This window comes from Eriocheir sinensis, chromosome 63, assembly GCF_024679095.1.
Source record: "Eriocheir sinensis breed Jianghai 21 chromosome 63, ASM2467909v1, whole genome shotgun sequence".
Lineage (NCBI taxonomy): Eukaryota > Metazoa > Arthropoda > Malacostraca > Decapoda > Varunidae > Eriocheir > Eriocheir sinensis.
This window is the reverse complement of record NC_066571.1, coordinates 5,900,847-5,927,266: the sequence shown is the minus strand read 5'-3', so window position 1 is coordinate 5,927,266 and position 26,420 is coordinate 5,900,847. Positions and strand designations below refer to the sequence as shown.

The 26,420-nt window shown below is 41.3% G+C and overlaps 1 protein-coding gene across 11 annotated transcripts in view; it reads left to right on the top strand.

Moving 5' to 3' along the window:
* LOC126986913 (intermembrane lipid transfer protein VPS13A-like) overlaps positions 1-26,082 on the top strand; it is a 35,115-nt gene extending 9,033 nt beyond the window's left edge. For 6 of the 11 annotated variants that reach the window (XM_050843414.1, XM_050843415.1, XM_050843416.1 and 3 more), the window contains 37 exons: positions 57-185; positions 335-479; positions 889-1,129; positions 1,581-1,808; positions 2,239-2,345; positions 2,510-6,590; positions 6,779-7,021; positions 7,502-7,767; positions 8,124-8,260; positions 8,379-8,545; positions 8,798-8,949; positions 9,085-9,305; positions 9,762-9,873; positions 9,992-10,222; positions 10,465-10,680; positions 11,165-11,254; positions 11,441-11,651; positions 12,365-12,528; positions 12,886-13,011; positions 13,234-13,383; positions 13,615-13,737; positions 13,835-14,059; positions 14,806-14,979; positions 15,261-15,437; positions 15,878-15,907; positions 17,425-17,559; positions 17,674-17,804; positions 17,989-18,151; positions 18,360-18,524; positions 19,176-19,283; positions 19,404-19,505; positions 19,607-19,768; positions 20,119-20,239; positions 22,043-22,188; positions 22,554-22,747; positions 22,925-23,051; positions 23,208-26,082. In XM_050843414.1, the coding sequence (XP_050699371.1) occupies positions 57-185; positions 335-479; positions 889-1,129; positions 1,581-1,808; positions 2,239-2,345; positions 2,510-6,590; positions 6,779-7,021; positions 7,502-7,767; positions 8,124-8,260; positions 8,379-8,545; positions 8,798-8,949; positions 9,085-9,305; positions 9,762-9,873; positions 9,992-10,222; positions 10,465-10,680; positions 11,165-11,254; positions 11,441-11,651; positions 12,365-12,528; positions 12,886-13,011; positions 13,234-13,383; positions 13,615-13,737; positions 13,835-14,059; positions 14,806-14,979; positions 15,261-15,437; positions 15,878-15,907; positions 17,425-17,559; positions 17,674-17,804; positions 17,989-18,151; positions 18,360-18,524; positions 19,176-19,283; positions 19,404-19,505; positions 19,607-19,768; positions 20,119-20,239; positions 22,043-22,188; positions 22,554-22,747; positions 22,925-23,051; positions 23,208-23,348 (9,841 nt within the window). In that variant the 3' untranslated portion in view covers positions 23,349-26,082. The remainder of the gene's footprint in view (positions 1-56; positions 186-334; positions 480-888; positions 1,130-1,580; positions 1,809-2,238; positions 2,346-2,509; positions 6,591-6,778; positions 7,022-7,501; positions 7,768-8,123; positions 8,261-8,378; positions 8,546-8,797; positions 8,950-9,084; positions 9,306-9,761; positions 9,874-9,991; positions 10,223-10,464; positions 10,681-11,164; positions 11,255-11,440; positions 11,652-12,364; positions 12,529-12,885; positions 13,012-13,233; positions 13,384-13,614; positions 13,738-13,834; positions 14,060-14,805; positions 14,980-15,260; positions 15,438-15,877; positions 15,908-17,424; positions 17,560-17,673; positions 17,805-17,988; positions 18,152-18,359; positions 18,525-19,175; positions 19,284-19,403; positions 19,506-19,606; positions 19,769-20,118; positions 20,240-22,042; positions 22,189-22,553; positions 22,748-22,924; positions 23,052-23,207) is intronic. The other 5 variants (XM_050843420.1, XM_050843421.1, XM_050843417.1 and 2 more) reach the window with 5 other exon arrangements.
* The last annotated feature ends 338 nt before the right edge of the window (positions 26,083-26,420 follow it).

Here is a 26,420-nt window from a genome sequence, read left to right as displayed (position 1 = left end):
TTTGTTTGTATTATTATATGCACATTCACATAGAAACTGTACTTAATTTCTTTCAGACGGTTCTTGAAGTACCGCCCAGAAGTGCCCTTAACCCGTCACGCAGCAGAGTGGTGGCAGTACGCTGCAAGTGCCATTATCCATGAACAAATTCGACCCTTCTCATGGAGTAGCATTAAGAAACACAGGTGGAAAGCAGTAGTTGTGCAGAATTATTGCTTTATATATCAGAAATATCTCCAAAGTACAAGTGATTACAACATTAGTATACAATAGTACTGTCAAAACATTATATTTCACATATGGTAAAGGGAGTTGTATTTTCCTTATCCTACAGATCCTTGTATAGGGAGTATGCACAGCTATACAAGAAGCATCTTCTTGAAGGATACAACAGTGAAATGGAGGCTGATCTGATGAAACTGGAAGATGCACTTAGCCTCACCAACATTGTCCTGGCTCGGATGAATGCAAAGATCAAGGTTGGGCCAGTATACATCACCTGAATATTACTCTTGTCACACTCCTTGTCCAACCAATTTGTAAAAGAATTGTTATAACATTCTAATTATCATATTAGGGATTTTCTGGATCAATCAAGTGCATCACATCTCTGTCTGTCAGTGGTGCTGAGTTTCACACATCTTCAAAGTTTTCTATGATATTTAAAATTTACCATCCATTTTTCATATATATAACTTGCATTCATTACACTGGGGAAAACTTAGGTGAATTCAACTATTTCATATTGTTTTGACTTTAATCTGTGACATCCTTTAAGTATTAGTAACATCACTGGTGTGTTTGATATATTAATACTAGCATTGTAATGATCTCACTTGCATGCCATCAGATAATGATAATTTTAGTAAATCAACATACTCATTCCAGATATCACAAGAACAACCCAGCTTGGTTCACCCCGTAGAATCCTCCGAGAGTGGCTGGTTTTCCTGGCTGATGGGCGGCAGCAAGCACCAGGTGCCTGATGACACGGAAATAGTGGACATTGTGGGCACTCGTCGCAGGAATGGCCCAGTCACCACCCTGACGGAGGAGGAGCGCCGGCAGCTGCACGCGGCACTAATGGAGCTGGAGGCTGCAGGGGAAGAAGTGCACAGAGATGATATTGGTGAGAAATTTGCCCTTGTAATCATACTACCTTACTGAAAATGTTCCTGCCAAGCTTGTGTTTGTGTTAATTTTCAGGCCTTGTTTGAGGGAGGCTTGAGGATTACCAGGGATGTAACCTCCGGCAAAATACTCTTGGTTAAGGATGGGTTTTGCTTTAGTTTGTGAGGGATCCGTAACCGCTCAACACTGTCCACTGTCTTGTGCTCCTTGCTCCTGAAAAATCAATACATATCTAAATATGGTCCTGGCTAATTCATTTCACCCTCTTGTTTAATTGAAATAATATACGACTGTGGGCAAAACCTGTCAAGGAAAACGAGATTTTTTTGCTGTAATATATTTTCTTAAAGTTTTTGTATTTTCCCATCATGAGAAAATTAATGCATACAGCATTTGAAACAGTATAACATAATTATGACAAGTGTATAATTATCTGCTGCATGTTTCAGACCACAAAGCTTACCTCTCCTTGCAAAACGTGAGCTTGACCCTCAAGGATGATGAGCACGACGTTGCCTTGGCCACCCTCTCGGGCTTCGTCATGAGCGCTGAGAACCGTTATGGTGTTAAGTATCAGAAGCTTTCAGTGAAGGCCGAGTCCTTTAACCTGGAGGCCTCAAACATGGAGCAGGAGCTGGTGTATGTGGTGAAGCTCATTGACGGCACACCCTCAGCAGGCAAGTGTGGCACCTCCCGCGCTGGACATGTGTTGCAGCTCAATATGACATGTTACTCTTGTTATTTAGTCTAGTGGTTTGTTAAGGATTCCTTATAATGGCCTCAGATATCAAGCATAAAAGGTATAATCAAATTTTTCCATCCCTAGTTTACATTAATCATTGTTAATGGATGTTTGTTCATTGAAAATCCTTGATTTGTCTCATTCAGTAATGTTTTGAATAAGTTGAAAAGAATTTTTTGTTAAATAAAGCAAGACATATATCTGGTAAAGAAGCAGCTGATGAGCATTTTGTGACCCAGGCAGCGGGTGACCAAGGGACATGTAAAAAGATACGTGAGTCAGTAAAGGCTGCTAAACTCTGAGCTTTGTTGAAGCAATATTAAAAATAGATAAATAGTAAATTGATTTATTTAATTTTCATTCAGGTTTTGGTATTGCCTTTTCATTGGACCTGGAGAAAAACCCAATCAATGTGGCCTCTGACTATGCTGTCACCATGAAGCTGGACCCTCTGGAGCTTCTGTATAACCAGGTTCGTATATATTTACAATACAATACAAAGAAATATACATAAAAGAAAATTATAATTAATGTACTCAATATCTCCTAAAGTAATATTTCATTAGTCAAGGTCTGCAGTGTGTAATTATTTTCCATATTAGTGATTAGCCTGTTAGTAAGTCTGCTTCCTTCCAGCATGCCTGTGCTGAGATGATTCACTTCTTCCGAGTGCCTGACACAAAGTATCGCACGTTTGAGGAGGTGGCCGCCGACACACTGGCTGGCTTGGTCAGCAGCAGCAGAGCAGCGGTGGAGTACGCCATTGCCAGGCATAAAACAATCCATCTGGACATAGACATCAAGAGTCCTTTCATTGTCTTACCGGAACATGGCTCCATACAAAAAGGTGGGAATGTCCTGGTGCTGGACATCGGGGGCTTGAAAGTGAACAGTGAAATTGGTGGACAAATTTTTGATCTCGAGGATGCAACCAGAATGGAACTTGAGGAGCGTCTTTATGACCGGCTGACAATTACCATCTCGCAGCTCCAAGTTCTCTTTGCTGACTCAGGAGACGAGTGGAGGGTTCACAGGACCCGCAGTGACTCAGACTCCCACCTCCTGCCCAGGGTCAGAGTGAAGATCGACCTTGCTAACAGCATACATCCAGAGTACCGACAACTTCCGAGGCAAAAAGTTGACATCCACATCACGCCCCTCAAGCTCAACCTCTCAGACAGCCGGCTGAGCCATCTGGTGGAGTTCACGCACCACCTTCCCACACTGAGCTGCTGCATGTTAAGCTGTGATACTGTTGATAACCATTCATTTCTGCAGCATCAGTTGGACCCACTTCACTGTTTACTTGATCCCAATATTTCTGAATTATCTCTGATAAGGAATTCATTGCTTGATAGGCTTTGCAGAAAGAGGTTTGTGCCTGATACAGCAGACATGCACTCTACTCCTCCTCTTCTCCGGCATGTACGGCCACTCTCTGCCAGTGACACCATATCCCAGACAAGCTTGGAGTTAGAAAAATACTTTTCAGCTTCTGATAACAGTGACGATGAAGGAGAGTCATGGGGCAAGCCTGTTGATCTGCCTGGATTTGAAGACAACACTTCTCCTCATAACATGATTGCTGTTTTGTCTCGTTTATGTATTGATGAAGTTGTAATTGGTATTTCAAGATCCAGTGAGCATGGGGACAGACCCTACTTAATGCTGAGAGCAACTCACTTTGTCTTAGAGTCAGCGGTCATGGACTATGGACCGGCAATACAGGTGACCCTCGGCTCCCTGCAGCTCGTTGATAAATACCACCACAGCCCATCAGGAGAATACCTGGAACTTGTGTCTTCCCCCCAGGTAGGCTGTACTCATATCACCACGTTACTCTATAGAAAAGTTCGGGCAAACTGTCTGGACTTTAAGACACATTTTCACTCTTGTGAACAAAGTCTTGTAGTTGACTTTGCAACTTTAAATGTTGTGTGGCATCGAGGGTCAGTCATAACCCTCACCAACTTCCTGACAATGCTGGCAGCCAAATTAGGGCATATTGAGGAGCAGCTTCCAAAAGTTGGTGTCCCACAGAACTTGATGGCCTGGTTAAAATCAGGTCCAGAGGATCCTCCCGTCCCCTCGGGGGCAACAAAGTGGTCGTTTTCCTTTCACCTCCACACCCTGAACCTGAAACTCTGTGATAATGACCTTGATTTCTTGCAGGCCAAAGTTGGAGGGTTCCAGGGAGAATGCATCTTTAAAGCTAATGAAAAGAAAGTATTTCGAGCTGCCTTGTCAGAACTGTCTGTTGATGACATATCTGATATAACTCTTTACTCAAGAATAATTGATATTGAGGAAGACAGAGTGTTTGACATCAAATATGTGAACTTCAGTCCAACACATAAAGGTGTGGATGAGATAGATGCATCTCCCCACACTGTCAGTCCTGATGCAGCTCTGCGAATAAGAATTGGCAGGGTACAATGTGTCTTCCTCTGCAAATTCTTGGCAGACCTGCAGCGCTTCATGGAGCCTCTTCTTAACCGTGAAGGAACTCAGGTGGCTCTGAAGCACGCTAGTAAGGCTGCAGAGACAGGTTTTGAGGAAGTTATATTAGGGAAAAAAATCAACCTGAGCATTGATATTCATGCTCCCACTATTCTTATTCCCCAAAAGTCTGACTCCTCCAGTTTGTTGGTTGTTAGCCTCGGAGAGCTCAAGATAGATAACCTTTTCAAGACAGCCTACACCGGGACAGGAGGAGGGGCAGTGGAAAACATCCTCATTGAATTGGGACACATGCACATTTGTCGAGCAGTGATGGTCCTCAGCGGCGGCCTGGAAATGCAAGAAGACATCCTAGAGCCGTCCACCATAAGGGCAGATATCAAACGTTCCCTCATTCCACAATGCAGAGATTTGCTTTCCTGGGACGTCAGTATCCACATGGGAACCCTTTGTGTAAACATGGGACAGCGTGACCTGAACACCATCCTGGCCGTGCTGACGCAGAACAAGGCTGAGGCTCAGTTTATTGACACAAGTATTAATTCCCAGCCCCTGACCCCCGTGGAGCTCAGCACCCCACAAGCCAACAGCGATGACAACGTGGGGAAGCTTCAGGCCTTCTTGACACACTCCGTTGACATTTATCGCATTGCAGATGCTCTAGTGTCTCTGGACGGACTGACAGTTACTCTGTACACTGACATGGATGAAGTGTTGAGTTCCCCAGTTCGAGATGCTGCTACTGCCCTCTGCAGGTTGGAAGTTGGAGAAGTTGAGGTCCACGGAGACATGAACAGTGACAGGAGTATGGATGTAAGGGTTACATTGCACTCCTGTGATCTCTTTGATGTCAGACCAGACCTTGATTATCATGTGATCAAGAAGATATTTGGGCAGTACAGCAAGGAGATGCATATGACCTCAAGGCGGTTCAGTGTCAGCGTTCCACCCATAATGGATCTGATGTACAAGATGAGCCCCAATGGAGACGGGGCGATGGAAGTCAGCATAGAGAGGACGAGGCTCAGTTTGTCCGTCACTTTTGCCATAGCACTTTACAGGTATGTGAATGATGCCATCCCTGGAACTGCAAGCACAAGTGGAGGAATACTGAATCCAGGGTTTGTTGGGGACTTGGGCACAACAGTGGATGGGGTGAGGATCATCAGGCGGCCCCCCAGCTCCGTGGACAGCACAAGCGGCTACCTCTCCACAGTGACCAGTGACACAGATGATCAGAAAACTCTCTCTGTGTCGTTCAAGTTGAAGCAGCCAGAAATAGTGTTCTTTGTCGACACTGAAGAGAAAATCAGCCGGGTGTTGGTACTGAGGTGCGAGGTGCATGTGGACTACTCTCGGCACCCCGGCAACGAGAGCTTCCACGTGGCTCTGGACAGGTGCCAGCTCTTTGCCACCATGTACTCCATGACAAATCAGAATCCTTATTCCATCATGCAGCCGTGTGACATTGAGGGATCCTGGGTGTTCCGCAATGTGGAGGAAGGTGTGAGAGCAGATGTAAGGGCTCCACAAGTTCATTTCCACATTAATCCAGCAGTTGTCCACCTCTTTATGGATGTGGTGGATGAGTTAACTTTGAATCTCACTCCTCAATTAACACCTTTCAGACTCTATCTTCCATCCTCAGACTTGGAGGATCTTTGGTCTCCAAAACCACTGACTGCCATAATATCCCCAACAAATCCAGATGAAGAAGTGTACATTAAGCCTGAGTACCCGTCAGCCAAGCCCCAGCAGTGCTTGACTGTAAGGATTTCTGAAATCACAGTTTCACTTGAAAAGCAAACCATGAAAACAGCTGTACCTGTTCTGCTATGCAAGTCAGCACTTAATGCTGAAATAAATGACTGGTCCAAGCTGATGTATAGCAAAGCAGAAATGCAGCTCCAGTTGTCATGTTACAATGAGCAATTCTCTGCCTGGGAGCCAGTCATTGAACCGGTTAGTGAAAGCAATAAGGTATTCAGACCGTGGGAAGCAATTATTAGAACACTACAGACACACGCACAGCCTGTGGGGGTGAAACGAAAGCACCAAGGCCCTTACTGTGACTCTGTTGACACCAGCTACACCAGCAACAGAAACAGCTACCTCAACTGTCCCATCGAAGACTCTGAGTCGTCCACAGATGAAGAGTCTCAGGATAATGAAATGGTGGTGCTCAAACCTCATGCAACACAATCAGTCAAGCGCTCAGCCACTAAACGGTCAAACACTGACCTTGGAAGCCTGTCAGGTAATGGATTGATCATATGTTTGTAACTCTTTGTTTTCAGTGAAGATCAATGATATTCATGAGAGTTGATTTAAAGTTCTACTAATCATTTCTGTGGAAAGCAGTGTTATACCTGCACCCTTCTCCTCCTCCTTCTCCTCCTCTTCCTCCTCCTCTAGATGTTACATTTAATTTGCTTATTTTCTCAGGTTTTCCACTGGACTCTGACTCTGAGACTGAAGACAGTGTCCTCCACAAGATCTCCAGTGCATTTAATCACATGTTCTCCAGTGATTCAGAGGAGTCCGAGGAGGAAGGCAGCAGCGATGAGATGGAAGGAAAAGGAAGCGTCAAGAGAGACCCGGAGGGCTCAGAAAAGTTGTCAACAGGAGACTTGAGGTCCTCAGAGGAGGAAGAGGAAGGTCCAGTGTTTGTGTCGCCACTTATTCCAGGTGAGTAAGAAAGGTGGTATTGATCCCTTGTAAGAGTAACACAATCAATAATCAAGTGTTACATGTGGCCACAGCCCAGACCTTTCCATGCTGATTCCCAAGCCCCATCTTCCTCCTTGCCAGTCCCGGGACACAAGGCAGTTCATTTTTTCTCAGACTCTGTAAGAATGGGTTCACATTTAATTTCTATTTTGTTCACAACTCTTGAAATTCTTCTTTTTTGCAGTTTTCTTACTTTGTTGTTGTATTGATTTCATTTACTCTTTTATTGTTTATTATATTTTGACACTTATTTTTGTGTCTACTTGATCATTTTCATTTGCCACCATGTGACTGAAAATCTTGTGGCACCATGAATTTTGTACAATCAATCCATTTTTTCCCACTTTTCATCACTGTGTCTGTACCAGTGGGTGAGACAGTGATCTTCATGATGTTCTGTTTTGATGTCTTGAAACATTCTCATAAATCTCTACAAAGATGGTGTAGACGGTGGAGGCAGCTGGGTGGAGGACATCAGTCCCAGTGAATTAGCAACTTGCGTGTTTGTTGACTCTCGCGACAACCTGGAGTTCACCCTCACAACACACACCATGACATCCATCAACAACCTAGTGACTGAATTCATGAACAAGCCTATCGAGCCCCAGCCCATCATGTCTTCTGCCAACCGTTCCATGCAGCAGATCCTCCTCACAAATGAAATAGGACCCAATTCCAAGGTCACAGCCTTGATGCAGGATGAGGTGGGTGGATATTCTTGTTTGCCATTTCATTGCCTCACTACGCCGGATTCACAAGCAGATGCTCTACTTGAATTTTTATTTGATTTGCAATTGAATCTAGTTTTAGAGAACCTCTAACAGTATGACTCAGAGTAACCTCAAAATGTTCTCCTTGGAAAGAAATTTGTTTCATAAAAATATTTTAACAATACATGCATTTCCCTCTTTATAGAGTACAGATCAAGTGTGTGCTTTAAATGGGAGAAATTTGGTCCCATATGCTAGGAAAACAGGGCCAGTACAGCATAATGATAACACAAGAGTGTGCACCACCCTATGCTGATTTGACAAAGGCATAAAAGTTCACTTTCTTTCAGGCTGATGGTTCTTCCAAGGTGGAGATTTTAGCCACAGCCAAATACCAGGAGCCGGACTCACTGCCGTCCAGTCCGGCATCAGGCAAGAGTCATAGTGGTGGAGAGTCTGCTTCAGAAGATGAGTCAGTGGCAGAAGGGTAACACACCCGGCCTCGTGTGCTGAAAGTTAAATGAGATGTGCATGAAAAGGCAGATAGTCAAATAAGTAACTGCAAGTGTTGACTGCTTCTTAATACCATATAATTTACATTACAGGTTCAGAGACTGGGACCACCTCAGCCTCCGGTCATGTCCCGCCTCCTCTCCTGGTCCTGCTCCATCCAGCCTCCCTTCAAGTGAATGCTTCTATGAACTTTTTTGCCCAAACCCTGTCAAGCTTTATCAAGACATCACAAAGCTCCAGCTGCTGATCAGAGTGCCTGGTTAGTAATGGCCCATTATTCCTTAACTGTTAATGCCATTACCAGCACTATTAACTCCTGCAGCTTTTGATTGTCATTCCCAACCAGACGATAACATTAGTAAGTGTCAAGGTTCATCCACAGATGGTGTATAATTGAAAGCAGAACCCAGTCTATTTGGCAAGTTTTTTGTTTGTTTTTTCATGGGTTGTGAAAAAGTAAATTGTAACAACTTCTTTGAAATATAACTGACTCTAAACCTTTCCCTGACAGGCTTCAATGACCTCATGGTGTTTGTTGGAACAACGTCCCGGAGTCGTATCTTTCAGCTGAGTCCGCCTCGCAATGACAAGAGGTACCACATAATAGTCACTGTGGAAGTTGACCATCTCACCACCAGGGTCACCGTCAGAAGTCCCTTGCAGGTAAGATTTTTGCAAATTGGATAAACTGTTCATTATGATATAGTCTGGAGGTCAACTACTTCGTCTAGTGAAGTTTAGTTTTCATTGAGCTGTCTGAACTGAAGTGAATTGTATAATTATTGTTTTTCTTTACAGATCATGAATGAAATGCCTCTTCCTGTCAATGTGTGCTTCAAGAAGAGCATTGTGGAGATGCTCGGCCACTCCCTCGGGGAACTCAATGCCACGGTGGTATCGCCTGTCAACCCCTTTGAGGCTCATGTGCCCATGGTCACCCTCCAGCCTGACCAGGTCTTCACGGTCCCCCTTGCCGTCGCCTACCACTCTCCACTTCATATACAACCTTCTGCAGCTGAGTATGTCAATCCCTGTCACTTTATTTTGGTGCACAAAGAAAACAAAGACATTTTTTTCAAAGTGTCACGTACATAATGGTTGATTTTGCACTGCAGCTCATGTAGTACAACTCTTGTAAGCTTATTTGATACATCCAACTTGTCCTTTTGCTGAGCTACTCTGCAGTTCAGTGAATGTTCCTTTCTTCTTTAACTTTATATTACTGTTTCCTTCTTTTCTCTCTCTTAACTGAGATCATGTTGACTCCCACTTTGTGTCTACTACAACAAGATAAATAAAGTTGATAATTATTACAGTTTTAAAGTACTTACTTGTATTGACTTCTACACCCATGTTTCTAAGGTTTTTACTGTCTGAATGTTATGAATCTTAACATTTTTCATAAAGTCAATACCAAGCTCCTATATAGATATCTATATAATTAGTATTGTAATTGTCACCTACTTCCCTTCCAGCTATGGCATAAGTGAAGCGGGAATCTGGTGGAAGGATGTGCTGTCATTCACCTGTTCCTACCTGCTCACCTGCAAGGCCAAGGTGAACAACAGCCCCGACATATCAGCCGCAGTGAGTTTCATGATCCTCTCTTCTCCCGAGATGAAAAAAAAAAATTTCCAACAGCCATTAGAATGAACCCAGACATAAGAGGCTTTTCAAGAGTAGCACTGCTTTTATCTGTCCCCAGGTAACCATTCAGGAAGGAGTGAAGCTGAGCAGCCTGCAGTGGGAGGGGCTGAGCGGAGTCCTGCCCAACTACACCCTCTGCCTCTCCCCGCCACTGGCCATCCACAACATGCTGCCGTGCACCCTCACCCTTGCCCACCCCTCCTTCACCCAGTCCCTCATCGTTGACCCAGGGGCCAAGATTACTCTTTACAGGATTGACTTGGAAAACAGAATTAGTCTGGAGGTTCAGGTGCGTCATCAGTTTAATGATGCTCAGTGTACCTCTTGACAATGTTGCTTGCACCGATCTTTTAGGAACAGACTGTGAGCCACTTCTAGTGCATCATGAACTGCATTGGTCTTTTCTTCTTGCTGAAGGCAATATTAGCTGGTTACTCTTTTCATATTCACAAGCGATATACAGTTTTGGATGCCATGATATTCCTTCTGCAAGGGAAGATACCTGTCATGTAATGGAAATTAATATTTCAGGTTTCCAATTATTTAGGAAGTGACTGGGATGGCATTCTAGAAATTGGCACCGAGAAGGGTGATGACCACCGAACCCTGACCCTGACTCACGGGGACGGCAGTGCTCGCAGGAAGCTGGAGTGTGCACTGTACACCGTGCGGGCAGAACTGACAGCTGTTCATGTGTACTCCCCGTACTGGATTGTCAACAAGACGGGCCTTCCACTGCACGTCCGGGTGAGTCTAAAGGTTGTTATGTTACTTGGAGAGTCAGCATATATTTCTGATTCACTTTTCAGTCAGATTTTTTTCACTGGAGCACTAGTGGTGTTTTACCATGTGAAGGATTATCTTTATATGTTGGTGTTATTATGATAAAGGTGAAAGCAGAAGTGAGGTTAGCATGTAGGAGCACAGAGCAAGGAAAGCTGCATCATACTAAATAAAGGCAGACATGTGACGGGATGGCCAGACAGGTAGTAACACAGCCAGGGAGGACTGAAGCTTAATATTGAGTAGGCAATCATAATGAGTTTAAAGTCTACAGTACTGCCATACGATGATTATGATATTGCTGAAATTATAATATTGCTGAAACATTAAAAATTTTGTTTGCACTTGAAGATTTGTGTTCATGTAGCTGTGTATACAAAATAATGTGATGTGTCCTCCATCAAAAATGTTGAAAAACTATTAACTCTTGCTTGTTTGTATGTTTCAGGGATCAAGATCAAAAATTGTATATGACCTCAATGGGTCAGAAGACATTGTTTTGTTCCGATATAAAAGAAGTTACCCACACAAGCTGAAGGTCAGAGAAGGAGAGCCCACTCCTGGAACTAAGTCTGCTGTAGTCTTGTATAAAATAGATCTGCTTCTGATCATTTAAATATAGTAAAAAGTAATGGCATTTGGAAGAACAATTCCTTGAAAGATCCTGAGCTGCATTATTCCTTTGTGTTCCCCAGTGACATGAATCTGACTTGTGGTGTTCCAGGTAAGGGTGGTGGAGAGCGATTGGTCACGGAGGTGGAGCTGCGAGGCCGTGGGCTCCTGCGGTGTTGTTGTGTGTCGTGACAGCGTGCGGGGCAAAAAGTATCGCATCTTGGCCAAAGTGAAGCAATCCACTCTGGCGGCACAAACTGCAGATGAGGGAGTCCAAGGTGGCTGTCTGAACAATGCATGTTCTTCAAAATCCTTCCTACAAAGTTAGTCGACTCTGATAGTACCAAGAGGACTCAGATTTCTTTTTATCATGCTTCTTATTATTTGTTTGCAATCACCACTATTTTCACTCACTAACTCACCTGTTTTTGTGTTTGCTCCTGACCTGCTTCCTTCACTGTGAAAAATTCTACTGGCAAACTTTGGAACAGCCTTTCTTCATCTGCATTTCCTCCCTCCTTAAGGGGAGCATAAAGACACCCCTCTAACCAAAATTGATAACCGTCACTGTTTAGTCATTACTGCACATCTTGTAGTCACTATTGCACTCACCTGAGTTTGCTAATTCCATACCTCCTCTCAGAAGAGCTCACAGAACAGGCTTGCATGTAAATCTTCATACTTTCTTCAGCTTGGTCCCTCAGCTGATAAATTTTACATTGAATTATTCAATTAAAAATGTACAATCATGGTGTTTCTTGTAAGTTCTTATTCCTCTCAAAGATAATACTCACCTTCAGGGATCAGTGTGATCCATGTTGTTCTCAAGGGTATTTAGAAGGTTCATTTATTCTCAGAAATTTGATTAGGTATTTTTCATGAAAATTTTCAGTATTAGCAAATTTCTTCTGCTTTAATTATTGTAAGTTTGATAGTATTCTATTTTTTATTATATTCTGTAAGGATCATCCCATACTAATATTGTAAGCTCAGTCTTATATTAATTCTGTGTTTTAACAAAGATCTTTCCATTTAGGAAAAAAATCTGGCAAGCTCCACCTGACCAAGATAGTAACGCTGATGCCATACTTTTTGATTCGTAACCTGACCAATCGGCCGCTCAAGTTCATGCAAGAAAATGACAAGGTGGAGCTGTGGTACGACATCCATCCCCAGCAGGTGGGCAGCGTCGGCAGCAAGGTCAAAACCACGACTAAGTCTCATTGTATTGCACTTTCATTTAACAACCTAAGAACCTTACTACAGATTGTCTTTTCTTCATATACATTTTGATGCCCTGCTCCATCAAGAAACTCCAAAATGTCATAACAAAAAAAATTACTGCTTCATTCTTTGCCCACATCCTTTGGTTCCCCTCAGTCCTCTGCTCTTTTAACAACTGAATAAGATAATGAATTCAACCTCAAATAATTCAGACACTCTCCTTACACTCTCTGAGCAAGTGTATTTTTCTGAGAACTCAATTAAGATTTAAAGATTTACATACATCGATAGATATTTTTTCCCTAATCTCAAAGACGTCCTTACCTTCCACAGTGCATGGCATTCTGGCCGGACGGAGAGAACATGCACATGGTGGTCCGGTACCGTGACCAGCAGGTCAGGTCACAGCACTTCCACTTCAACTCCAACCACACCACTGTCGTCAGGATGGAGAAAGGGGTAAGGTGAAACAGAAATTGTGTTTTCTCACCTTGTAACTCCTTATCAATACCACAAAGTACAATATATATTTAATGAAGAGCTGTTCATGATATTTGCACATTGGATACATTATGCCATCTTTATTTTACTTGAAAAAAATGTTCCACTTTCTACCTCTAGTCTTGTGATATGATTTAGGCCTGCTAGCAATTTTACTATTTTACGAACATTCTTCTGCAGCGAGCCTTGAATGTGAGTGTGTCAGGTGTGGGATCTGACAGCCCAGTCACTATTACCTTTGACAAGTACCAAGTAGGCGATGCTCCCGTCAGGATTGAAAACTGGTGTGAAGATGTTCATCTCCGCCTCCACCAGAAAGGCTCAAACCAAGTGAGTCATCCTCTGCCTCACATTTCCTTCTGTACCACCAGTGAGGGGCTTAGTGTTATTAGCTAAATGTCTCCATGCAGTTTGAGTGAACATTTTACTTCACATGGCTTAAGATCAGTTATTCTTTGTTTTATCAATGCAACATGGCTACATTTTTGTTTTGCCTTACCAAATTTACATTAGTGATTTTTTCCTTTTGTGCACTTGTGTGATAAGGATATTACTTTGCAGACACACCTGCTGGCACCCCACCAGTCTCAGCTGTACACCTGGGATGACCCCACTCTGCCTCGGGAGCTTCTGTGGAACATTTACAACAGGAAAAGTGAAGACATGACTGCAGTGATAGATAAGGTACCTTAGGTTTAGTTTGGCCAGATATGTAGAAAATTTGCTCATCATAACATTAAAGGCCAGGTCTTTTTATGACTGCTTTGTTTCTTGTTGTCAGGATGATCATGGCAGCAAGTGTGTCACCATCACGTCCCTGAAGCCTGGCATGGTCCGCACCAAGTCACAGTCCAGCGTTGGCACACCCAAAATGAGGCCCAAGAAGTTAATTCACAGGCAGCGAGCCAAGACTACAGCAGCATCATCCAGCGACTCAGAAGAGGAGACAGAGCTGGTCTTGGAGAGAGGACACGGGCAATTTTTGATGCCAGACCAAAAGTCTCAGGTCAGTCTCAGTCAGGTAATAATCATATCATCATACTGATTATGATCACTTTTCTAACAAAACAGAAAGGATTCCTGCACCTTCATGTTTCTCACCTGATCCACCTCCTGACTCCACACATTGCACACAGACACTAAATATCCAGCACATCACCTTTTTTATTGCACACAGACACTAAATATCCAGCACATCACCTTTTTTATTGCACACAGACACTAAATATCCACCACATCACCTTTTTTATTGCACACAGACACTAAATATCCAGCACATCACCTTTTTTATTGCACACAGACACTAAATATCCACCACATCACCTTTTTTATTGCACACTGGCACTAAATATCCAGCACATCACCTTTTTTATTGCACACAGACACTAAATATCCAGCACATCACCTTTTTTATTGCACACAGACACTAAATATCCAGCACATCACCTTTTTTATTGCACACAGACGCTAAATATCCAGCACATCACCTTCTTTCTCTTCCTGACATTCATTTTCTGTGCTTCACATCTGCATGACCCCTTTGGCACCACAACACCATCACTCATCAATACCTTTGCCGACTTTCAAATCTAAAAAATAAAACATATTGTTATCTCTGTTCTATGTATTAGTAGGTATTATTGTGCTTAATTGATGATGCAACTTTTGTTTTTCAAGTTTGTCATACAAATTCTACCTTATAGATTAGAACTGAATTGTTTATGATAACGTGTGTTTTCAATGTTTCTTCAGTCCACCAAGATGAGGAAAGACAAAATGCTCGTTCACTGGGTGAGTTACAAGCAGGGAAGTCAAAGGGTCCTCCTCTTCACCCAGTCTGACCGCCTGGCAGCCACCACTCGCCTCCCCATGGAAAGAGCCAAACTAGAGCTCTGTGTTGCTCTGGAAAAAATTGGGTTGTCTCTTGTAAGTTTAACATTGATTTTGACTTTTTCCTGGTCCTGTTTCTCTGGATGGAGTTATGCAAACCAAACATTATTATGCTTGGGTAATATTTTAACAGAAACGAAAGGCAGAACTAAATCCCAATAGAAACCAGGGAGATTTTAGTCCAGTAGTGTCCCACAGAGGCCTTACCATACCTAACTTTTTGATGCCATGCAGTGTAGTCATTCACATAAGGCATCTGCAGAAAGTTGCATAATTGTTAGTTTATTAAGTTAATATTTATGTGTTTGCCAACGTAGATAAATGAAGGTCATCGTGAGGTGGCATACGTGAGCCTGATGCCAGGAGCAGCCAAGTGGGAAATAGAGGTTGATGGAGTGTGGAAGATTCCTCCGAGCCTAGAGCTGATCGCCTGGCTCGAGGATCAGTACCTCAACAACAAGCAGTCTAAGGTCAACCTCCGAGGGTCTCTCCAGGTCAGTTATGTGGACAAGATGTAGTGCTCAATGTGCATCAATGCCACTAACTCACACACTTTTTGTATAATTTATTTGTAGATAAATGTTTCAAAACTCAGTAGTCTTGGCCTCCACTGAAAGGAGTGCATTACCAAAGTCCCAAGTCATCTCTTCATCTTTGGCATCATTGGCATTGCATGAGTGCGAGCATTTCACGTACACGGCACCACAAGTATTTGCCTGCTCAATGCATTATGTTGATGGATTGTTCTGCTCATTCTTTTCATGCCTACCATTTAGTTATTATTTTAAACTTAGCATATTAATAATATTTTTATGAATTTGAGTTGTATCCTCTTTTTTTTTTTTAAATACTTTAGTCTTACTTAAGAAATGGCAGCCGTAAGTTGTATTACAAAACTTTATTGCTTTTTTCTAAATATGTTTTTGTTTTCTAGATCAGTAAAAAGAGCACAGTAGAAGTAGAGGTGAGTTTTATGTTTGTATTCTTAATTTCTTCGTCCATTACCGTGGCTTTGCTGCCTCCCTGCACTCGCTTGCCTGCCTCTGCCTTCACATTTATGTCATTCACAGCCCAGTAAATATCAGTTGTCTTTTTCAGAATTATCAAAAATGCCATTTCCTGTTCTAAAATTATTATTTTTATGCATTTACTTAGTTTTATTCATATGAGATGTTTTCCTTTTCTACACAAGTATGATGTAGTCTAGTTAACCCGGTTGCAGCGGGGATCATGTTTCTCAATACCCTTTTCTTGCGCGCAGTGTGGACGTGACTATCCCCTCAGGCGCAGTAGGGCAGCCCAATTGGGGGTCTCTTTTCACCTCTGTATCTCAAAAACTATTCATCACAGCTAAAAACCAAAAACACCATTGGAAAGAGGAGGTCCAGATCTGTAGGAGTCGGTTATGTATGCCTCTCTTGCGAACGTACATGCACGTTCAGGGAGTGTTGAATGTTAACACTTACGTCAGTGAGTGTGTGATGATCAGCCATATTGAGGGAACTGCGGACATCTTTTCTTCAGATTCTGGCAAGGGAGCATTGCCAACTGCAATATTTACAACTATTTGGTCAAAGAATCAGTCGGTGATAGGTGAAGCTATGCAAAAATGCCGCTATATTGGGCAAGAACATCCACCAGTTACTCGTCCGTAGATTTGCCGCGCTGGGCTGATATGATTTTCCAGCAAATTTAGTGAAGAATCCACTCAATTCGCAATCCTGTGTTGTGAGAATTAGTGTTGGAACACTCTCATACGCGGGAGATTTGAGTGCGGGTGGAGGTCGCAGTGGGCGTTTAGCGCCATCAGCAAATACACCTAACGCCTGCTGCAAGCGTTTAGCAATGAAAGGGTTAATGGTCCCGCTAAGTGAGAAAAATGAGAAAAAATCATCACTCACACAAACCATTTCATAATATATATCAAAGCATTTGTGATCAGTTTATGCATCATCTATTTTGGGGGGTTTATATCATGGCAAAAATTTGGCCTGTCACTGGTACACGGTAAAGCCACAAATTTGTCCCATCGCTGCTACCGGGTTAAATATATGTCAGTGACAATAGAGGTTGTTGATTTTCTTTTTATCTGTATAACTACTTCCTTATGTGTGTAAGATTAATGAGATCACTTTAAGGATGTGACATCTCTGTGTGAATGTATTTTATTGTCTATGAGAAGCGTGCAACACAAGTTTCATCTGATCTATATGACCAATATATTTTTTTTTAACCTCTTCCTTTAAAAAATTCTGGTTTTGCGTCAGAATGGTTACCCTGATAGTTTACTATTGAATTTTTTTAAATTTTGCCATATTCACCAATAAACTATTATTTTCACGATTTCATTGTCCAAAAATCAAATCTTAAATATGATTTTGACATTACTTTTATTGTTTAAGAATAACTTTTAACTCTATGTGAATGGTGAATTGTAACTTGAAGGGTCCAAAAGTTTATTTGTGCGTGTTCCTTCACCAGGTGGATCTGACAACCATGTACATGACGAAGCCTTTCAGCGGAAAGCTGCGCCGGACCAAGCGTCCAGCCCTGTGGCTCCACTACCGCCACTCTCTCCACTACAGCTACATCTCCGCCGACCTCCACCGCTTGCAGGTCCACACATCATTTTGTATCATTACTGGCTTTTCAAAAGTGTCTTTATAAAAGCCTGAGACTTTCAGATGGACCAATCTTACATCTTACTGATTAGTTTCCTTTTTTTCCAAGGTTGACAACCAGCTGATGGATGCAGTGTTTCCCTCTGTGTTTTATCCAGTCAACGAGAATGGGTCAGCCCACCCATGCCTTGCAGTGTGTGCACTCCTTCACTTTTCTGTTGGATCTGTCACCACAATAAAGTAAGCTTCATGATATGAGTTTAAGGTTCAGTAGAGTTATCATTAGTCAGGCGATGGTCATGTTGTTCCCCCGAGGTACTTTATCTGGCTACAATTTAATTTCCCAAATGAATACTAATCACACATTCATTGCCAAGTGATATTATTTCACATTTCAATGTTACCACATCATTTCCTGCTTCAGGCACCTTAGCATCGTGGCTCAGGAATTTTTCCTCAAGCTGGACAAAGGTTTCCTGCTCTCAACATATGAGGTTCTGGAGCTCTTCATGCCAAGTCTGCACTCAGGAAGCATTCACACAGAACTGAAAAAACTTCGGACTCCAGTAACATTTAGTGCCATGCAGGTAAACCATCAGATTTTATTTTTTAAGTATCTTCATGTGTCTAGCAAGATTTTCCCTCAAAATTCCTTATCAAACACCAGTTTTCAATTTTCATTCTGTCCATGCTTAATATTCTATAATATTAATGACATTCTGCCTTCTGTGTGCTGCACACACAGCTTGACAGGTGTTGTAGGTGTGTTGTAACTGTTCCTGTTCCCTTCTCCAGCGCCACCCAAGCAGTGACGAGGGCCCCCTCGTAGAACGTGTGTGTGTGGCCGGCCTCAAAGTCCGCTTTTCCTTCTCTCCCCGTGGCACAGTGCTCGGGAGCCACGGCGGCCAAAATGACATGTTGGAGTGGTTCTTGACTTCTTTAGGAGCAACCCTTACTGAGGTGAAGTGTCCAGCAAAAGACAGTATAACAAAATTACAAGTTATAAATGATAGTCATAATAGGGGGATAGGAAGGGATTCTATGTCTTAACTAATTCTCAGGAAAAGTAAATATGGACCAACTTTTATTATTAAAGTTGCTTCTTGGAGCATTCTGATTAACTTTAGACCACATATTCTGTGCACACTCTATTTTTATAGTACCGGCCATATCAGCCCTTGTGAAGACTTTTGCAGGGCCACTGAAATTGTCGTACATTTGCCAGAATGATTTAGGAAACTTTAGGAACCCCTTCACATGCCCTGACTGATGGCTTGCTTTCACTACAAAACTCCTAAGAAAATACACATGCCTCTTGACTATCATGGGTTAGAAAAATATTGAATTTCTTGGTATATTCCTTGATATTAGAATGTCTAAGAGGTACAATGTGCTTGTTTTTCATTACTCGCAAAATAACACTCATGTCAATAAATTGTCAGTTATAGCAGTAAAGAAAACAGACAACAGAAGGAAGCAGAATATTCTTTGTTTTCTCGGGTGACATCAGATTTGTGGAAAAGGGAGGCAGTGAATGTACTACATGAAGCTTTCTTTTGCTGTAACCTGTTGCTTACATAATTTATTTTCTATTTCCTTGTTTCCTAACAGATGAAGAATGTGTCAATAAGTGTCGGACACTATGAACGGCAATCCTTCCAGTGGGACAAACTTGTTGAAGATTTCACGGATCATGCGAAATATCAAATAATTCAGCAGGTAAATTTTTTTCAAATGCACAAAATAACAATCATAAGAAATATAAAAACTGATGCTTCACTGATGAACACTAAGCCTTTGTGACACTCTTAATCTGATTATTCATTTTGCTCCCTGAAGGTGTATGTCCTTGTGCTGGGACTAGACATCCTTGGCAACCCGTACCAGCGGCTTCGAGACCTCTCTCAGGGGGTGAAGGACCTGATCTATCAGCCGGCTTTGGTGAGCTTGGAAACTTCTTGTTCGCATTTTCCCATGTTATGGAGTACTCCTTACTTTTTCTTTTTACGGTTATGAGAAAGGAATTTATGTGTCATTTCTAGGGCATCATAGAGGGGCCAGATGAATTTGCCGAAGGAATTGCCCGAGGAGCGCAGAGTCTGATGGGACAGGTGGTCGGGGGCACGGCAGACAGCCTCAGCCTCATCTCCTCAGCACTGGGCAACACCATTGCCATGCTTTCCTTTGACAAGGAGTACAGGAAGGTATGTCGGCACAATTCCTATTATGTAAATTCAGTTTGTTAAATTCATGCAATGAAAAAACTTGTAATTCACACTCCAATGTTTATTAGAAGTTCTTTAGGATTCATTCCTTTTGGTAATTGAAGATTTGGATTTGGAGTTTCAGATAACTGATGAAAATAATTGTTTTGTTAATGTATTACTCACTCAACAGCTGTTGCTGGAATCATTGGATCAGTACAGTAATGACACATCATTTGGGTTTTCTGGTATCAGAATTCATTATTATATTTACACTTGGATAATTTGTAATTAGCTTATCAATGTTTTCTTTGTATATTATTTTGTATTATGATTTGCATTTTGGGCAGAAACGTGAGCAGAGGCTTGAGGTGCAAAGCTCTTTCCCACGGACACTCCTCCATGCCGGCCGCACCTTTGTTATGGGCGTGGTGCTGGGCCTGTCAGGCGTGGTGGTCAAGCCAGTGGCAGGTAAGCTGATGGGCAATATCATAAATAATGGAGCAGTGACAAGTTTAACCTGAGTGCCTCCTGTATATATCCCCCTACTAACAATTTATCCTTACATGTTTCCTCTGTTTCTCTTTTATGACTTGAGTAACGTCCACAAACTCTTAAATACATCTTTTGTAGTCTTTCTTTTTCTACTGTTCCCCTGAATCTGGTGCTGCTGATGGATGATGATGATGATGATGATGATGATGACGTTGATGGTGGTGGTGGTGGTGGTGGTCCTAGCTTCAGGTAAAAGCTCATCACTCACCCTTGCCTGCAGTTCTCACAATAGCAGTGTGTGCCAAGCTGTAATCTGATTCACAAATTTCATCTTTATTAAACTTTACCTATCTTATTTTGTAACCGATATTCTAAGTAAAGAAAATTTGCAATGCTGTTTTCAAATGCTAGAACTATATCATCTAAATGTAGGTATGCATACATATATTTCTATGGCCTGACTCTGAAGCATGCTAAGAAAGGATAGTAATTGCACCTAGATTGGGGTGTTACGTTGAACATGCCAGAAATCCTAAGAATGTTTATCTCCTGTTGCTAGCACAGATGTATGGGGCAGCTCTCTCTCTCTCTTTCTCTCTGTCTCTCAACTTATCAGTTACTCCTCATACACATTTGATCTCCAGCTGCCTTTTTGTACCCAGCTTTTGCTGTTCTCCCTTTCTATTGCCATGTAATATTTGCAAAAATAAGTTTTACAAATTTTTACCACAGTAAAGGTCATTTCCATTAGACATCCTAAAGTCTGATAGATTTACCATAGTCATTAAGCCAAAGTACATCCTCCCCTTTTTTAACAAATCTATTAAAGTATGTGATGAAATTTATGTGCAATTTTGATCAAGAACTTTCTCAAAAAACAGTCAAACTAGACACTTCCAGACACATACATACCTTTCCAGTTTTTTAGGCAGTTCCCACAGGAATCAAACAGTAGATTTCCCACACCCTGCTCGTGTAAGCACAGAGACTGCACACCACACCAGCAGCAACATTCATGTACGAAATCATATTCTCCAGGATACTCAGTTTAATTATTAGCATAGTAATAAAGAGGATGTGTGAGGTATACAGTTAAGGAGTCCACCATATAGTAAGAGTTCTATGTAAAATAGCATAAGTTTTGAAAGATATGTTAAGCAGACTGAAATTTAGTGTGGAGAATTCTGCATAAGGAATTACTGACAGAAAACCTTTACTGTGTGTTTATGGACCTAAGAAGCTTGTGTAGCATGTGCATGAAGACTTACAATTGAGGTCAGTAGAGGTTGATTTGATGAGGAACTTGATGAAGGATATGTAAGAAGAGAGGGACATTGACGTGCTGTAAGGAAGAAGGAACATTCATCTGATAGGAAATCAAGGAAATTATACTTAGGTCATGAAAAATAGAAAATGGGATAGAGAAGAAAACATCAGAGAAAATATACTATGTAGACACTACCCACCATCCCATGTTTCTTCTGTATTGTTTTTTTTTTTTTTTACCCAGTAGTTTTCATAATTGTGAGTTACAGAAAATGAGCTACACCCTTGAGGCTTCGTTTCCATGTCTCAATCAGTCAAATCTACTGCAGCTTCAAACTTATTAAAGTTTTAGGATTGTGTGTGTTGTAGGTGTAAGCATTGACACTTGTGCAACAGAGAATTGTCTAGTTTACTTATGTAATTTCCTCATCTTTTATTATCATTTCCTTTCTCTTTATATATGTAGCAAATGATTAGCCAGATGGAAATGCTCATGTCACCATATGTCTGCAGGTGCTCAGCAAGACGGCGTGGAAGGCTTTTTCCGAGGTATTGGTCGTGGTATCATGGGCCTGATCACCAAGCCAGCTCTTGGGGTCATCGACTCAGTGGCAATGGCTTGTGACGGCGTGCGGAGGGCTGTGGACCTTGGGCATGAGGCAAGTCTTTTTCAGACATCACTTTGCCATGTGACTATTGCCAGAGATGTAGTACAGTTCACTGTGGAAGTTAGAGAGTAATTGGTGGGAAATCCTATCCATATTTCCTGACTCTTTAATAGCCAGTGAATTCATTTATTATGGCATAATGGCATGAAATTTCACTTTGAATTTTCTACCACAGTCATCTCCTTTAAGTGAGCTCTGAGGAGCAGGCATTAGAATCAACAACTATATAGAGGGATGGATGGATAAATAATAGTATCTCAGTAAAAACCCTCTTTCTGTCTTAGCCTTGAGAGGCATGTGTATGGTGCAGACAATGTGCTTTCATGACCTCAGCGTGGAAAATTGAACTCTTTCAGGTTATCACTCGGTCAAGAGTTCCACGGCACGTCTCTCCCTACGTTGCACTGCACCCCTACAGCAGCCATGAGGCAGCAGGGATGGCACTCCTCGCCTCACTGTGCCATGGCCACTACATGCAGACTGACCTTTATATTGCACATGCAACTCTCTCTGAGGCAAACAGGCCTGATGTTATTTTGATCTCAGATAAGTAAGTGTGTTTCATTTTGTAATTGACATTGCCTTCAGCTATCAAAACATTATTCTGTTTATGTTTATAATCTGCTGATGACTAATTTTTATGATATCATGTGATGTTTTTCATAAAGCTCAGAATATTGCTACATTCCATCATAACATTATTTTTGCTTCATTCCTTCCCTCCAAGGCACATCTTTAAGCTGGAGCGCTGTGGCATGTGGGGCAGCTGGGACATAAGTTGGCGAGTGGCAGTGCGAAACCTTTTGCATCAGCCCACAGTAAAGGACAACACTATATTACTGATTTTAAGACAGGCAAGTCTATTTTCTCTCAGTCTTTCTTTATATTGTCATTTTTTTTGCAATTGTCATCATGGTACGTGTATTATAATTTCAAATTTCAGTAGTTTCAATACACTTACCGAGATTGCCTCAGAGATATGCTGATTAAAATTCCTACAACTCCCTCAGGATGAAAGCCACAGCCAGTTGTCTGGGTCAGAGCACCAGATAAGAAGTGAAGACAGTGACGTGCTCCTCTTCCTGGTGCGCTGGATTGAGGTCCTGACAACCCTGAGCATGGTGGACCAGCCGTGCCCAAGACTGCAGTGAGCCCTTGGGTGCTGGCTGGTGGATGCATTGCTTAGTTGGTGTTAGGGAAATGGGTCCCTCAAGACTACCAATTAGTGTTTACTTTTTCAAGATTTTGGAGCATGAACCATTATATTAATGGCTTTACTTTTAGATATCCTCAGTAAAAGCAAGAGCTCAAATAATACCTTAACCTAAATATGGAGATCTTATTCCTAAAGCAGTACACAACAGGCTTTGGGTTGATTTAGTAATGAAGCTATTTTACTATTACTCAAGATGCAAATTACATGAAGAACAGTATTAGAAAAACAAGCTGTAATCTACTACTCTCACTAGCTATATATTGCAAATTTCATTTTTCAAAACTTATTGAAACAAGATTTAAATAAAGACAACTCTTTCTATATTTATATTTGCATTTCAGGCTAGTGAATAAATTGTATCAATTTTTTTTTCTGTATTACAGCAGATGCTATGAATCTTTTCCTGCGCCCAGAAATGGCTGCAGACGCCTTTAGAGTTTTGTTAACAGGACGTAAGGAGACAAATAAATACTGTGGCTTATCTACATTTGAAGAAAATGGAAACTAATGTGTTGAGGCAAAATGATGCTGAAGAATGTATGGTGAACATTAATGCACATCAAAATTTTTGTTGTAAGAAGAAAAGAAACTGTATTTTTATAAATTATTTTTAATACCAAACTTCCCATTCTAGTCTTGATTAGTTTATTTTTTACGCCTTTATTATCAAGATAATAAAAGTATGTAGATACTTCATGATAATTAAGAAAATAGTCTTAACTTAAATATAATTATCATTTTAGTTTTCCCTGGTGCCCATCAGAACTGCAGTATTGGTACATCCATACTAGAGTGTAATGATTGGCATTCACAGGCAATCCAAAATGCAGGTCTTCCTCAGACTAAAGAGAAGAGACACAGACCCACCAGAACACCATTGGACACTTTGGTTCCTGGTACATGTGCACAAGTTATAGTTGTTGTGGTCTGCAGCTGACACTCAGACACAGTGGATGGCTTGAGTTAGGAGTGACTGACAGTCGTGTAATCTGCGGTTGAGGAAAAGCTTTGATTTGCCTTTTCAGGAGTTGCATTCATGTTTACTAGGTTGTTGCTGCACACCGGGTGGCAAGGGAGTGGGATTTGCTTATGTGTTGTGAAGGAACTGTGGTGTGTTGTTATACAGTTGTCTTTCATGTGTTGTAATATTACTGTTGTCACTGAGGAAGGCTATTTTTTTTATAGAAGCTTTTGATGAGAATTTAGTAAATATCTCTATATATAACTGTCGTTAGAGCATATTTTGATTAGGCAGCGGTGTAAGAAATTCTAATGGTTTCCGCATACCATATTTATTTATTGTTGGTTATATGAAATAGTTTTCTAGGTATGTATAAGATATCAGTATTTGGCAGCTTGTGTTGTCAGTAAACCTTGAGGCACGTGTATGGTACTGAGTGTGTGGCACCGAGTCTCTTCCTGTCCTCCAGCAGTATTAAGACATCACTCGTCCTTGACTGTTGTTCTCGATGATCTCTTCCTTTGCTCCTTAAAGACAGAGCATTCATAGAATACTGTTTTTTATCATTTATTCACTCATGAAAACTTTGTTTTGACAGCAATCTTACTTTCAAATTACTTTATTGACCCATTTAGAGGGCTACAGAATGCATAATACTTATTCTATTATTTTTTTTTTAAATGCATACAATGTTAGTTATTTGGAAGTGCATAGTACGTGAGTGCTGGGCAGCAAGTACATGTGTACATAATTAATTTAGTGGTATGCATCTCATTGTTTTGATGTTGGACTTCAAAAGTCCAATAGAAAATGAAAGTGAACGCATAATTACTGTGTGAATGGTGCACTGCATTCTTAAGACAATGTGTTCCTCTGTGTGTCACACTGCTTTGTTATTAATGATTATTATTGACATGCTTCCAGTCCATTATAGACAATATGCCTCAGATATTGTTGGAATTGTTTGTTCAGGTAATTGATAGAAACTTAACATTTTAGGTCTGTGACAGTATATAAGTGTATTAAATATTAGTATGTATGCCATAAATTATGATCTGACCCAAAATTTTTAGATTTTGAAACTATACTTTAAAGTTTGTTAAGACTAGCTACTTAAACAATTATATACTTGTTCCTCCATTGCAGAAGCTTGTTGAAGTAGCATCAGTATCTGAGAGACATAACAAGTGTCTTATTTGTCACAAAAATCTCCCATTGTATGAAATTTGAATGACTCACCCTCACACATCATCATGTTACATTTTGTTCACCTTAAAATAAGTTGCCCCCGTTATTTGTTCTCTTCTCCGACACTCAGCTGTATCAATCTTATGCAAAGGTCTATTTTCCTCAATTTCAGCAATGTTCTCAAATTTCTACTAGGGAAAATCTCTTGAACCCTTTCCTTTCTTTTTTTATTTTTCGTTATGTCACTTTATTCCTCTACAAAGTATGGTCTAAGACTATGTTGTTACCTTGCACTAAACATATATTTTACATTTTCTGCACGGCACATCACCCAGGGCTCAGAGTTGTGTGTTCCTTGTCAGGACCTTCCATGCGTTGCCAGGTGTAGCTGTCACCTTAGCCGCTTATGGTTTCTCACACGGGGCCCATTTGTTGTGTACGAGAAAGGTACGTAACTGTATATGTAATGTAATCGATGTCAAAATGCAGAAAGATACAGTACATAAAAGTCACAAATATATCCACGGTCTGTATATTTTTCCTCATTTTTTTTTTTTCATTGCGGCATTACTTTGCACTTACAGAATAACCCACCTGACCCTACAGCATTAATTTTACAGTGATTAATGGTTATTTTTCTTCCCATTTTCATTCCTCCAACTCCTTATGTCGAAAGTTTGTTGAGCCGTATTAAAACACCGAATCAAAACACCCCACGCACAACCGTACAGATCGTTACGTGGCCTCTGTTACGCTTGTTGCTCGATATCCGCTGATGCCATTGTGTCGACAAGGACAAGTTACGAACCCTCGTTATATATGCAAATAGCCCGGGCCGCCATGACGGTGTTAGCTATA